Source organism: Hippoglossus stenolepis, chromosome 1 (assembly GCF_022539355.2).
Source record: "Hippoglossus stenolepis isolate QCI-W04-F060 chromosome 1, HSTE1.2, whole genome shotgun sequence".
Lineage (NCBI taxonomy): Eukaryota > Metazoa > Chordata > Actinopteri > Pleuronectiformes > Pleuronectidae > Hippoglossus > Hippoglossus stenolepis.
In genome coordinates this window covers 32,226,413-32,241,709 of record NC_061483.1, presented here as the reverse complement: position 1 = coordinate 32,241,709, position 15,297 = coordinate 32,226,413, and the positions used below count along the sequence as shown (strand labels likewise).

At 39.3% G+C, this 15,297-nt stretch overlaps 1 protein-coding gene across 1 annotated transcript; it reads right to left on the bottom strand.

Annotated features, from left to right (window-relative positions):
* Positions 1-10,594: 10,594 nt before the first annotated feature.
* LOC118111412 (cytochrome b-c1 complex subunit Rieske, mitochondrial) lies at positions 10,595-13,615 on the bottom strand. Its single transcript, XM_035159981.2, has 2 exons — positions 13,331-13,615; positions 10,595-11,809 (listed from the first exon to the last, which is right to left on the bottom strand). Exons 1-2 carry the CDS (start codon positions 13,539-13,541, stop codon positions 11,199-11,201), a joined length of 822 nt encoding a protein of 273 aa, XP_035015872.1. The 5' UTR covers positions 13,542-13,615; the 3' UTR covers positions 10,595-11,198.
* Between the last annotated feature and the right edge of the window lie 1,682 nt (positions 13,616-15,297).

Here is a 15,297-nt window from a genome sequence, read left to right as displayed (position 1 = left end):
TCGTTTCAGGGCAATTTGCGCAGAAATACAAAATACTACTGGAGTAGTCGGAGTGCATAATCTGACGACAACTGGAGGGAAGACAAGGGTTCTCTTATACTGCATCAGGCAATTAGAGGAAATCAGCTACAGGTGTGCCAGGGACCTGCAGAGGCAAACATTACCCATGCCCAGACCTGACATACTAATTGCACACACACTCACACAAGCATGCCAAACCAATCAGTGATCATTAATTCAAACACATTTATGCAAACACACACAGAGGAGGGAGGGGCAGCCAAAGTCTGGACTATGACATTGTTATGGAGAGGCTAAAAGGAAAGCTGTCTGAATGACATCTCATGTTGCTCAGCTAGGAACAGTACTTAAATAAAATGCAAATTTTAAAAAAAAAACAATACACGACAGATGCCCTGCCATAGGATTCGAGTGTTTTCACAAGTCCAAAACAGATGGTAGACAGTCTCTGGATGCATGTTACAAAAAGTGCAGGTTACAGCAATGTCCTTCTTAAATCTTACCAGCACCGTTTTTACCGGGTAATAGCGGTGAATGATCTTGAAAGAAATCTCTTTGACTTTGTTAGTAAGTAAGTACCTGTAAGGAAGAGACCATGTTTTGACCCAGCAAATGTCCTTAACAACATTATTCCAAAACGCAATTACATAGGAGACCGAAATACAATCACTTTGGAATAAGCTGCGGATTTTCTTGTTACCTTTATGTGTAAAACATAGCTTACCTATAGGTGTGTCAACTGGGTCTCTTACAGTTGTTACAGCAGAAAGAGGAAAAGAATAACCCCTGTAGAGCGTAGTAACACCTGTTGGAATAGCATCAAAGAAAATGGCAAATTGTTTAGGGGTCACAGGGATCTTAAATAGGTTGAGAAATTCACAGTAATTAAAAAGCTTAGCCTCCTTGTTGAAAAGCCGACTCACCAAAACAATACAATTCTTGTACCAATTGTCAAAATAGTGAATAGTGATTTATTTTTGTAACATATCTCTATTGTTCCAGATAAAGTACTTTGTAGGTGAGAAATTGTGCTTATATATGAGTGACCAGGCCAGAAGGAATTACTTATGGAAGTTTGAAAGAGAAACAGGAATCAGATCAATATTATAGTTACAAAATAACACAAATTGTAACCCTCCCAGATTAGAAAATACATGATGAGAAATAAAGTTCCAAATTGAGGTAGGATCTTTTAAATAGTGTCTAATCCAATTAACCTTGGAGGTGTTGTTTAGTGTAGTAAAATAGAGAAGATTCAGACCACCGTTATTGTAGTTATTCATCAGGACAGATTTTATAATGTAATGAATTTAGTTTTTTCCAAATAAAATGATTAATTATCTTGTCGATGACTTTACAGATTTTCTGGTTAACGTCTAATGAGATAGCTGCATAAGTGAGCCTAGAGATACAGTACCTTCTGCTTTAGAGAGTAGCGTTCTGCCTTTTAAATATAGATCTCTCTGAAGCCATTGATTAAGTCTTTTCTAGGTTTTCTCTATAATCGGAGTAAAGTTCAAGTCAGATCTAGTATTCTGGTTTTAAGTAACAATTATTCCCAGATCAGTAACACTCTCCTTGACTTGAATATTAAAGATTGAAGGCAGTTCACATATCTTTACAGCCAACAATTCACATTTATTCACGTTTAAATGAAGACCGGAGGCCATAAAAAACATACAAATTACATCCAAGGCAAGAAGAATTTGAGAAGAATCCTTTAAAAATAGTGTTGTGTCGTCAGCCAGCTGGCTAATAGTGATTTCCCTGTCTATAATCGAAATCCCTTTTAGACTACTAGTTTTGATATGATCAGACAATAGTTGGGTGGCTAGCAGAAACAGATACAGACAGATAGGGCAACCTTGCCAAACGCCACGTTTTAAAGGGCTAATATTGTGTAAAATACATTTTCTGGGCTTTTACTATCCGTAATTACTTGAAGGGGGTCAGAAGGTACCCTCGAAGTATGAAAACAGTCACTCCGTGGACTTTTTCACTCAGTCTATTCAAAGAAATATGTTATTGAAACGTTCGGGACTGACACTCTGTACTGTAACTCTGTACTGAAACTTGGGACTTACTCCTACATTGGCCGACTGTCCTGCTAAAACTTGAACAAACATGAGGACGGTGTAACTTACCGTTCAGAAACATCCTGTTGTAACTGACTGTGAATATGTGGCTGGTCTTCTATAGCTGTATCCAAACATAACAACGTGACTTTCAGCTGTGTTTACCAGAGAGATCATCAATGGGCCAGAATGAGACCGGTGATAGGCTTGGTTGCGTGTCACTCAAAGTGTAGTGCAGTCATCTTGGCAAAGTACCAAGTGTCTTGAAGATAAATTTATGTTCAATCGAGTCAAAGGTTTTGTAGAAGTCCAGGATGAAACTTTCATTACTAATTCACTCTGGGTAATCCAATATGTCAAGTACAAGCCGAATATTATTTGATATGCGTCTTTCTCTCATGAACCCGGACTGTGTTTTGTAAATGATGTCTTTGGGAAATTTAGTTAGCCAATGGAGAATTCTGTTTTCCACTTCATTAAACAAATGATTATTGTCAGGTATAGAGTTATATCCATAAATTGAACAACTATGAGGTTAGTGTTCTGAATCTCGAAAACCTGGCAGATATAATCACCATTCTTATCATAGTCAGTATGCAATAACCCTCCTGTAAGATTGTTTTTAAGTGTGCTAACCACAGCAGAACGCTGTGATGCATGTGAGCAATAAATCTCATTACCCCATTGAGATCTCCAAAACTACGTCACAGTCACAGTGTGTGTCTCCTGTAGAAAACATAAATCTGTTTTACATTGTTTAAGAAATGAAAATAAAGCTTCAAGTTGTACCTTAAACCCCTGGCGATGAGAGAAATTATATATAAAGACAAGGTTAAATCAACAAAATGAACTTGAAAATGTTTTAGATTTTGAAATCTACGCAGTGAGATGCTATGAGAACAGCATCATATTGATATTCAAAAAGTGCAAAAACTGACCTGTATACGAGCCTTGAACTCTTAACACAACCTCTGCAACAACTCAGGAAATAAAGACTTTTAAATGTGGTCTGTTAAACATAAGATCATTGTCATCAAAGGCTATTTTAGTTAATGAACTAGTCTCAGATCATAAAATAGATTTATTGTCCCTCACTGAGACGTGGCTGCATCCTGATGAATATGTCAGTCTAAATGAATCTACTCCCCCAAGTCATGTAAATACACACGTTCCCAGAGAATTTGGTCGAGGAGGTGGAGTTGCTGCTATTTTTAACTCCAGTCTATTAATTAATCCTAAACCTAAACTAAGCTACAACTCATTTGAATGTCTTGTTCTTAGTCTTCCACGCCAATCCAAGAAACACCAACAGCCAATCATATTTGCTGTAGTTTACCGTGCTCCTGGGGCTTATACTGAATTTTTAACAGAATTCCCTGAGTTTTTATCAAACCTAGTCCTAAAGACCGATAAAATTATTATTGTTGGTGACTTTAATATTCATGTTGACAATAATAAAGATAGCCTTAGCGTAGCATTTATTTCGCAATTAGACTCAATTGGTTTCAGTCAGTGTGTACACCAACCTACTCATTGTTGTAACCACACACTTGACCTTATATTATCATACGGTGTCAAAATTGAAAATCTAACAGTACTTCCGCGCAATCCAATTCTATCAGACCATAATTTAATAACCTTCGATTTTTCACTATCAGAATATATGCCACTAATAATGAACTCATTTTCAAGATGTTTACCTGATAGTGCTGTAGCTAAATTTAAGGAAATAATTCCGATTACATTTAAACCCGTACTATCCGTCGATATAAACAACAAATTCATTAAAAACCCTAGCTCCACTGAGATTGACCATCTCGTCGATAGCTCTGTAAGGTCATTACGATTAACATTAGACTCAATAGCGCCTCTAAAAAAGAAACATATAAAACATAGTAAATTAGCTCCGTGGTATAATTCCAAGACACATGAGTTAAAACAAGTATCAAGAAAACTAGAAAGGAAGTGGCGCTCCAGCAACCGTGTTGAAAATCACCTAGCCTGGAAGAATAGTGTTAAAGCATATAAGAAGGCCCTCCACAAAGCAAGAGCTGCCTACTATTCAAAACTAATAGAAGAGAATAAAAACAACCCCAGGTTTCTCTTCAGCACTGTAGCCAGGCTGACTGAGAGTCACACCTCCACCGAACCCAGTATTCCTCGATCCCTAAATAGCAATATCTTTATGAATTTCTTTAATGATAAAATTCTAACCATTAGAAATCAAATCAACCATCTCCTGCCCTCAATTGGCACTAATACCCCATCAAGAATAGAAAACTCAGAAACGGCCAAGAATCTTACCAATTATTTAGACAGCTTCTCTCTGATCAGCCTCGATCAGCTGACCAAAATAATCTCATCTTCTAAACCAACAACTTGTATCTCAGACCCCATTCCTACAAAATTACTTAAAGAAATTCTGCCCCTAATTGACAGTTCATTACTGAACACAATACATCTGTCATTATCATCAGGATATGTACCACAGTCTTTTAAAATAGCTGTAATCAAACCCCTCCTCAAAAAACCCACCTTAGACCCAGAGGTTTTAGCCAATTATCGTCCGATATCTAATCTCCCTTCCTGTCTAAAATCCTAGAAAAGTTGTAGCCAATCAGCTGTGTGAGTTTCTCCAGGAAAATAATATATATGAAGACTTTCAGTCAGGGTTTAGAGCCAATCACAGCACAGAGACAGCCTTGGCAAAAGTCACTAATGATCTTCTAATAGCTTCAGATCAGGGGTTTGTGTCTGTCCTCGTTCTGTTAGATCTTAGTGCAGCATTTGACACAATTGACCATCAAATTTTATTACAGAGACTAGAACAGTTAATTAGCATTAAAGGAACCGCCCTAAAATGGTTTAAATCCTATTTTTCAGACCGCTCCCAATTCGTGCAAATTAATGATGAGTCATCTGTGCGCACCAAAGTTAACCATGGTGTTCCACAAGGCTCTGTGCTCGGCCCAATTTTATTCTCATTATATATGCTTCCACTTGGAAACATTATCAGGACACACTCGGTAAATTTCCACTGCTATGCGGATGACACCCAGTTATACTTGTCAATAAAACCTGAACAAAGTAATCAAATAACTAAACTCCAAGCATGTCTCAAGGACATAAAAACCTGGATGACCCGCAATTTTCTCTTATTAAACTCAGATAAAACAGAGGTTCTAATACTTGGCCCTAAACACCTTAGAGATACATTATCTAACGATATAGCTGCGCTAGACGACATTGCCCTTGCTTCCAATGAAACAGTCAGGAACTTGGGAGTGATCTTCGATCCTGATTTATCCTTTAATTCTCACTTAAAACAAATTTCTAGGACAGCCTTTTTTCACTTGCGTAATATCTCCAAAATCAGACATGTCCTTTCTCAAAAGGATGCAGAAAAACTAATCCACGCCTTTGTTACATCCAGACTGGATTATTGTAATTCCTTATTATCAGGCTCCAGCAGTAAGTCGTTAAAGACAAAATGCCGCAGCACGTGTCCTGACAAGAACCAAGAAAAGAGAGCACATTTCTCCAGTATTAGCTTCGCTACACTGGCTTCCGGTTAAATCTAGAATAGAATTTAAAATTCTCCTCCTCACCTTCAAGGCCCTTAACAATATGGCACCATTATATCTTAAAGAGCTGTTAGTACCTTATCAACCCACTAGAGCACTGCGCTCCCAGAATTCAGGCTTACTTGTCGTCCCTAAAGTCTCTAAAAGTAGAGTAGGAGCCAGAGCTTTCAGCTATCAAGCTCCTCTCCTGTGGAATCATCTCCCACTTTCAGTTCGGGAGGCAGACACCATCTGTACGTTTAAGAGTAGGCTTAAAACCTTCCTTTTTGATAAAGCTTATAGTTAGAGCTGGTCCAGGCTTGTCCTAGACCTGCTCTTAGTTAGGCTGCTATAGGTTTAGAAGGTCGGGGGACACATGACACACGGAGCTTCTCTTTCCAGCTTCTCCTTCCTCTTCTCAATCATTATCACATCAAAGTAATTCATATCCCATCAATACATGTTACTGACTTGACTTCTTCCCCGGAGTCCCTTTGCCTTATTGTCCGCAGACCCAGGGCCGCGGCTGTGGCCACATCATGGATTAGGATCTGTGGATCACGTATCAGAGGTCGTAATGGTGGATCCAGTATGGCGGATTCTGCATCGTGCTGGCTGATCGTGATAACAAAGACAGATCCTTTATCGTGTTGGCATCAGATACTGGTAGTGGACCACGACCGAGGTGGCAGCTGATGATGGATCCTAATGGCGGCAGTGGACAATAACTGTGGACTATAGTGGCATCCGATCTTGATGGTGGATCATGATCTTGCTGGCTGCTGACCATGGACTATGATTGCAGCAGGACTGCTCGATACATAGTATTTCTCCTCAGACACTTGACCATTAATGACATTAATCCACCTTCAGTTATACTTCAAAATGTTTACCCTAATCAATGCTGCTAAAACCTTTATCTTGATGTTCTCCTTTACACTTGACATCTATTGCACTTCTGTCCGTCCTGGGAGAGGGATCCCTCACATGTGGCTCTCTCTGAGGTTTCTACCTTCTTTTTTCCCTGTTAAAAGGGTTTTTAGGTAGTTTTTCCTTACTCTTGTTGAGGGTTAAGGGCAGAGGATGTCACACCATGTTAAAGCCCTATGAGACAAATTGTGATTTGTGAATATGGGCTATACAAATAAAATTTGATTGATTGATTGATTGATTGATTAACAAATCTTCGTGTCACGGTGTGGGGGGCAGTTGGACCCAGACGCAGAGGCTCAGGAGACACGGGATACAGAAGTACAGGGATAGCAGGGCAGGAGATCCAGACAGGAGGACAGGAGATTAGGACGGGTAGACACGAGAACACATACGACAAGAGACATACGACGACGATCCGACAAGGACAAAGGGAAGAACCGAGGCTTAAATACAGACACAGGGAAGGCAGGGGCAATTCGACACAGGTGTAACACATGAGGACTGGTGCAGACAATCACAGACAGGAAGTGAAGAAAGAAAACACAAGCAACAGAGACTACAAAATAAAACACGAAACAGAACACGGAGTGTGAAAACATGAAACAGGAGGAGATACTAAATAACTGCAAACACCTTGGAAATGGTGGAAACTAAGCACTGGAAAATATTAAACCCTGACACTTCGAGATTCAAATGTAGCTTAATGTGCAAAAGTTAACAGTTTTTGATATCTCTTGTAATGTTCCTTGAATCAGACTGGAAGAGGAATTTCCTTTTTATCAATAAATGTTCAACCACCTACGAAGTAGGCAATTTTCCCAGTCTTAAATGCTTTATCTACCAGCGTCCATAGCTTAATTCTGAGATCCTCCGCGAAGCACAGGCCGTTGTCTCGCAGGTAGGATGAATTCTTTGCAGCAGCCCCGATTTCAGTATGATGCCTCTGTTGCCGTTTGGCTTCTTCACTCCGATGCGGTGCAGTGTCGATAACATCTGGGAGTCGTTCAGCATCCAACTTTTTTAGCTCGTCTGAGCAGGCATTAATTAGCAAGGACAGCGTAGCAACAATATCAGCACCGTCCATTTCACCTTTACCTTTCTTGATGGGAGGTTTCTCTGGTGTTATCGGCAGGGAGAGAAAGTCATCTTCATTCATGAGAGAAAGTTTCAAGCAGTCCTCATCGTCGCAATAGTCATGGCAGTTCTCAATAAGTACATTTGAGGCTCCGGCTACAGCGTCTTCTGCCATTTTACTCACCGTATTTTTTCTCTTCGTACCAGAAGTCGACATAGTTCGCTGGGACTACTCCCAAAGTTCAAGAAAATGATTTGCAATAAAAACTAGAGACTATACAGTATTTGTGCAGTTTATTTTTAACCGTACATGGGCTGTTTTCACAAGTTTAACTTCTCTTTGGATGCTGCTCTCGAAGGCAAAACCGTTCACGGCGCCATCTTGGAAAGCCCCTGGAACAGTAATTAGTTGTCAGATTCTCCATATCATGTTTTATAAAGTGAATATAATGTAATGGTGCTTCCTGCAGTAACATATATTACCAATATCTTTCTCTAGATACATGTTATCCATGGTTAACATTTGTTGTTTACCTTGTCACTGAATAATTTTTCTCCTACTTTGTGTGAAACAAAATTGAATAGTAATTCTTAATTTTCTAATTAAAACAAATCACTACATGTAGATAGCATATTGTCCACACATTTTCGCACATCCACACACAAGTTATTGGCTGCATTCAAAACTTTATGAATCTCAGTGTAAGTTCAATAAGGAAGACGTTTTTCTGTCTTAATCATTTACATTTCTCTTTCACTCTCCTTGACTCTTCTTATCAGCTGACTGTTAGATGGTTACGGTACTCCGTGACACATTTGGCCATGATCTCAATCAGCCAATCATGCAGTTCATATACTAATCAACCACGCCCCCATAATGAAATCACAAGGGGTCTAAGTGCCAAATATCTGTTATTTATATCACATAGCAAATGCTGGTTGCAGTTGTCTTTCTAAAACTGTAAAAGTGACTTGCGGTAATTTAATTATTTGATTCATTTAATTCTGTTTTTTTCCCATCGATTAGTTTTTTTTAAATAAAATGAAGCTAAATTTGCTTTACTGTTTTCATGTTTGGTTTGTATATAATTTACTGATAAACCATTGGTATTCTTTTTTCATATATTGCATGTATTACATATATTTTTGCTGACAAGCCCCTGTTGTCATTTTTCTGAGGACATTGAAAAATACTTGAATGATAAGGCACATAGCCCTGCCCCAGCTGACTTCATTGTGTTGTTTGCCTGTAATGCGAGGTTGTATTAATTTGAACGTATTGCATCCAAATCGCACCAAATTCAATACTGCACTTCCCCCAGGTCATGAAGAATAAACAAGCAAGTGTGAAGCTGATAGGGTGAATAGTTTACAAGAAATGCATTCCACATACAGAGAGGCAGACAGACACTTGTGGAATGAGTAGGTAGATAACAATAATAAGATATTAATAAGTTATTTACAGAGTTACACCTTATCAGCAAGAAATCCACAATTTCAGGCCATGGACCCTCCAAGCGGGTGGTCTGTCCACTGGCCTGCATGGGACAGTCCATAGACATTAAACATGTACCATTGTATTGTCCATTTTCAACCCACATACTAATGCCTGTATGTCAATGATAAGTACATATTCAGCAATAATTTACCATCCGATAGCAATCATGTGATATGGCACATAAAGTGATGAAATCAAATGAATGTATGATTTGAGAATAAAAAAATACATTTAATGGTTACTGGCAGAGGAAAGGAGATATATTTGGCGACAGCTGCTCTCCTGTAGCAGGGAAACGGTAGTCTAAGGGGAGTATACTGCTGGTCTCTTTAGACATTACTTTGTATAAGTATATTTTTGTTACATTAGATTTCATCTCCAGTGTCACAACAAATAAAACTATGTATATCCGTGTAAAATTCTTTAACATTTCTCCACCTTGTTAGTCAACGTGGTTGCTGGTTCCTTTTTGTCTACAAATGCACATGTACCACTGTCCATGGGAAATATATGCCACTATATATTAATGTATATTGTATATTACACACATCTGTACAGCAGAATAGTGCCTGTCTAAATTCCATAGATACTCTCTTCTCTCCATCAGTACCCAAGGTTAGGTTAAAGATAAAGGGCCAACCAACCATTGTAGTGTCTACGCTTAGGGACTTTCATATCTAACTCGGATGCACCAGAGAGAGAGACACCAACTTCAACTCTCACCGACTTTAACTCTTTTGCGTATTTCACCAGTGGCAAGATGCAAGGACACACTGATTTAGTTATGCATACTTTAGGCTTAACTATCCAATAGGATGGGAACACCTACATGTAACATAGAGTGACAGCAATGCTAGCCATTCATGGATGTACTGTTAGAATGGAATAGAGGAAGATATATGGGGATGCTGTGGAAGACATCTTCAGACTTGGGGGTGACTGTTACTCTGTTAGTGTTTGTATATTGTTTCACCTCTTGGTCTCCTTGATGCATCAAGTCTACATTAAAATCTTCTGCATAAGACATCAGCTGCTGACTGAGTTCTCCTTTCACGAGCTTCCAGAAAACTTCCATAACAGTGGCCAGACAATTGCTCTCTCCTTATCCTTCTCTAGTTTTGTGTTCTGCTAGTGTCCTTGTCACTACTGGTAGCATAAGCAGTGCCTGCAGCCAGGTCAGGTTGCATAGGTGGTTCAACTCCTCCAAGATAAGATCCCACACTGCATGCAGCATCCAGCAGACATTGTGAAAGTTAAAGCTCACAAACACTGACACTTGACCTGTCTGGAAGACAAACTTTTCACTCTGAAAGCTTTTGCAGCACCAGAAATACAGCTGCTGTATGTATACTGCACTCATATTTCACCAATTACAACTGAATCATCATTTAAATCAAAGAAAGGCTTAACACCAAGAGCAGGCTGTCAAATAAAATTTAAATATTTATTGCCATATCACCTGAATACCCCGATTGCTCCTTTCATTATGTGAAGCTGTTGCATGACATTAATTATATCATCAACTGTCAACACAAGTAGACTTTCTGTCATGTTTGGAAAAATTGGGACACAGTTATACACTGATGAGCTACAACATTAAGACTGGTAACAGGTGGCATAGATTATCTTGTAACAATACCAAAAGTCAACATCTGGAATATGATGAATGTCAGGTTAATAGTTCTCCTAGTCTATGTGTTGGATGCAGGAGAGATGGGCAAATGACTCGGTTGGAAATTCTCAGAAGCAACGAGACAGGTGGAGTGCTCCTGATCACAAACTGCTGGTAATGGGAGAAATGTTTCACAACACACTGAAGACTGGTCAGAGAGCCCATGTCGGTCATAACGTTTTTGGGTAATCAGTGCTATTACCTCTAGGAAGCTGCTGTCAACAGTTTCTTTTGCTAGCAAAAGCAGTAAGACAAACAGAGTACAAATACACCTCAACATTTCCTTTATCAGATTAATATAAACTGTGTTACAGCCAGAGCAAAAACTGTTGTACTATGTGATTTCAGTCTAACGCAGTCATCTATCCCACCACCACCGTGTCGTCATCTGGGAACTCATAGTAGGGGACTTCTAGGTTGAGGGGTGCGGGACCCTTTCTGATTCGGCCTGAAGCATCGTAGTGCGAGCCGTGACAGGGGCAGTAGTAACCTCCGTAGTCTCCGGCATTGGCAATTGGCACGCAGCCCAGATGTGTGCACACCCCGAGGACGATAACCCAGCTGGGGTTGATGACCCGGTCCTTGTCGTACTGAGGGTCTCGCAACTCTGCAATGTTCACAGCCGCTTCTGTGGCGACCTCCTTCTCTGTGCGGTGACGGACGAAAAGCGGCTTGCCTCTCCACTTGAAGGTCATGTTCTTGCCTTCCGGGATGTCGCTCAACTTGATTTCGATCTTGGATAGGGCCAGGACATCAGCTGAAGCACTCATTGAAGAAACAAACTGAGTCACCACCGTCTTGGCGGCATAGACACCCACCACTGTTGAGGCCCCAGTAACCAGGTAGGAGAAAACTCTTCTAGATTCACCACTCTCCTGGGATGACCTGTTGGGGTCGATCACCTCTGCACGCCTGTAGTCTGAGAAATCAGGTATCCTTACGTCTGTGTGGGCAAACCTGACTCCTGCACAGCCTTCAGATAAAAACAAAATGGGTTATCAGTTAGACTTAATAATGTAGGTTAATGCCCCAAAAGCCTGAAATTCACCTTGAATGTACACAAATTTCTGGATTAACTCGCAAATTAGTTCGCAATGAATTTAAATCGATTAGTTGTGTCTATGTTATGATGCAGTAATCTGAACTTAACCTAACAAATGCAGTCAGGCTAAGCGTTCACAAGATGCTGTTTATCAACTTAAGTCAACCTAGGTTTTCCTACTCTACTGAGCATGTGGCCATAAAAGGGGCGGTGTTTACTGCATATCGCTGACACGGACAAGAGCACTGGGAGCAGAACTGCATATTTCACAACAAGGAGCAATTTTATATACAAGAAAAATGTAAGTACAAACACATTATCCAGGCTAAAAAAAGATTTTGCCACACTCTGAAGACCCTTGCTCTCCCAAGAGACACTAAGAATCTGTGCACCAGCTCTGTGGGATCCTCTAAGAACGATTGTCAGGTTTCAAAGAAATTGATTGGTCAGTGAACAGTGCTTGCATTCGGTTACTTTCAGCTTAAGTTACTTTTGGTGATTTATGTGAACAAGGTTCGTAGGACCAATAACTCTGAATTAAACCTCAAGTTATCCCGATAACCCAAAATTCTGCTTCGTAGTACAGTCCCATGCGGAGAGCGCAATACACCAGCCAATGCCGTGACTTGTGACTTGCTCACGTGAATACGCCACCCACTTTACAGAGTAAATGTTTTAAAAAAAAAATGTGTATGACAAAACTCGTTACAAGTATGGGAACATTTTACACTACAGCCTTCAAAGAAGACTGTTAGCTGTAAAATGTAGTTTTGCAAATTTTGCATGGCAGCAGTACATCACAACGGGATGCACCTGAAGAAAAAATACTTTGGAGCAAAGCTGCATACTATTTATTCAAGTATTTTAATATATATGTATTACAAAAAAATTATCTACTTATGGAAGAAAGAGTACTATCAGAGTAGATGATATCAGACCTTACATTTTTTCAAACTACAGCTGTGGAACTTCTCAAATCTGATGAACTAATCCAAGTTTAGCAAGTGTTCAATTTATGAGATACTGGCAACATTTCTCACTTCGAAAGAATGTAATCTAAACATGTTTTCATATTATGCATTTTGTCAGTCGTCAGTTATCGTTTTTACTTTGAAAACTGGAAGTACTCGCTTACATATTCCAACTCATAATTCATTGAAATTGTGTTGTTTCTGTTCGGGGAGCGTACAGATTTCATGTTCTATTTTCAGATAGTTCACTGATACTGCAACACGTCTTTAGAGGGTGAGGAAAATGACAGATAAAGTCGCTCTTCACATCTGCTCTAAGCCGCTTCGACTAGTACCATGGTTTGAATATGGTAGCATTCCAGATAAAGGGGCGGCTGGTTTGACTACGGAAATACAAACGACGGCTAGATTGACCGCCGACAGCAGAGGTGATTTAGCCTCCTCAGTTAAAGTTAAAGCCGGCTACCAACGACGCACTTACCGTTGATGCTAACCATCACCGCAGGGCCCGTCTTTGGGCTTTGACCGTTCAGCGACTCGCGGCACAGGAACTTTTCCTTCGGGTTCAACAAGATCTTCTCTCCCTTCAAAACAATCCCAGGGACCAGGGCTTTTAAGGGACCAGCGACAGCAAAAGCAGTGGCCTGCATATAAGGAGAAAAAGGCCCTGACCGGGCAGCTAGGGACATCATGTTAGCGTGTAGCTGTTGCTGCTGTGACGACCTTGTGTGCCTGACCGGAAGGGGACGTCTTGTTCTTCTTCCTCTTCTTTGAGGTTGTATTGGCAGTTGGCAAACAACGATTTGCTGCACTACCACCACCATCTGGTATGGAGTGTGGATCAGAATGTCTTATATTTATATTATCTATTCTATTTAGTAAAAAAAAATCTCAATTATATTTGTTATTCTAAGATAATGGAAACTTATTTCAATAACACTTGCTTTTTGAGTTATTTTGTAGGATATATCTTAAATCAAAATGTTGCCCAGGTTTACAATTAGATGCATTCTTTTTTATTCATATTTCTTACAGTGCACTATGACATGATGAACTGTTTCCTCTTGCCCACAATAATCACGTTTTCCTATTTTTTGCAACGTAGTGTTTAGTCCTGTGTTCAAATCTGAGACTTGATATTATTGTTTTGTCTCTCCTGTTTCTTCCTGCCCATCTAATTTCTCCCACTTTTCCTTGAAATCCCATTGCTTCTGCTACCTTTCCTTCAACCTCTGTTTATTGATCCTCAAGTCTCTGCTTTAATGAAGCTGACGGCCACATCACTGCAGCTATTTTCACAGCCTCCTTTAAGTTTATTTGCCATTTAACACCAATATGTGCCGGTATCCATACAAAACTACTGTCAGGCCCATCATTTGAATTCTGTATAGTATTTGTTGTATTTCAATTAAAGTCTTGAATCGTATGCTTGCTAATGATGAACTTGAATCTGAAAAAAGAATTGCTCTTAATGGTCGTGTGTCCTCAATCCACTGTAGTACTAACATTATTGCAAATATTTATCCTGTATATACCGATACTGATCTTTTTCCCTGTTTTTAATATGAAATTCTGGAATTATAATTGCTACTACCACTTTGTTGAATAAATTCTTTGATGCCTAAGTATAAACCTGGATTTACCTATTATCTTTTAATATGTGCCTGTATTGTATGCAAATAGCACCTCTATCATTGTTTTTCTCTTTTTAATAGTGTGATATCAACAGAAGCATCAGGTACTATCCACGTTGCTATTGCTGGTAATGGTAATGTTGGATTTAAGTTTAATTCTGCTATGTTTAGTTGTGTTGCTCTTTGTGCTACTGTCCATCCAAAACTTTTTGTCTTTCTCCTCTCCTTTTCCTAACAAGGTTTTAAAGTGTCCTGTGTTGGATGTTCTTTACTGTGTCCCTGTAAATTAGCCCAGTCATTTAATGCAAGCTGAGTCATTGTCATATCTACAGGCAATTCTCTCATTTCTACATGTAATGCTGCTTTTTTTTTTTTTAAAGAACCTGTATATAATCTCATTGCTTGATATTTAATTCTATAAAATTTTTGGAGAGATGTGCTCTCTGCTGATCTGTATACCATACAACCATAATCTAATGATGATCTAATTAATCCATTGTATATGGCCTTCAAAGCTTTTCTATCTGCCCCCCATTCCGTTCCCACTAAGCACCTCATTATATTTAGAACTTTCTTACATTTATCTATTACTTTTTGAATATGTATAACCCATGTAATTCTTTCATCAAACCACAAATCTAAAAATGTAAAGCACTTCACTCTCATTCTTGATTATATAGTTTTAGTTTTACTTCATGACCAATTCGTTTCCTTGTAAGGAACATTGTTTTTGTCTTATCCACTGAAAATTTAAATCCCCATTAATGAAGCGAATGAAGGTAGTTCAGGCAGCCAACTCGAGCTGCGCTGCTCC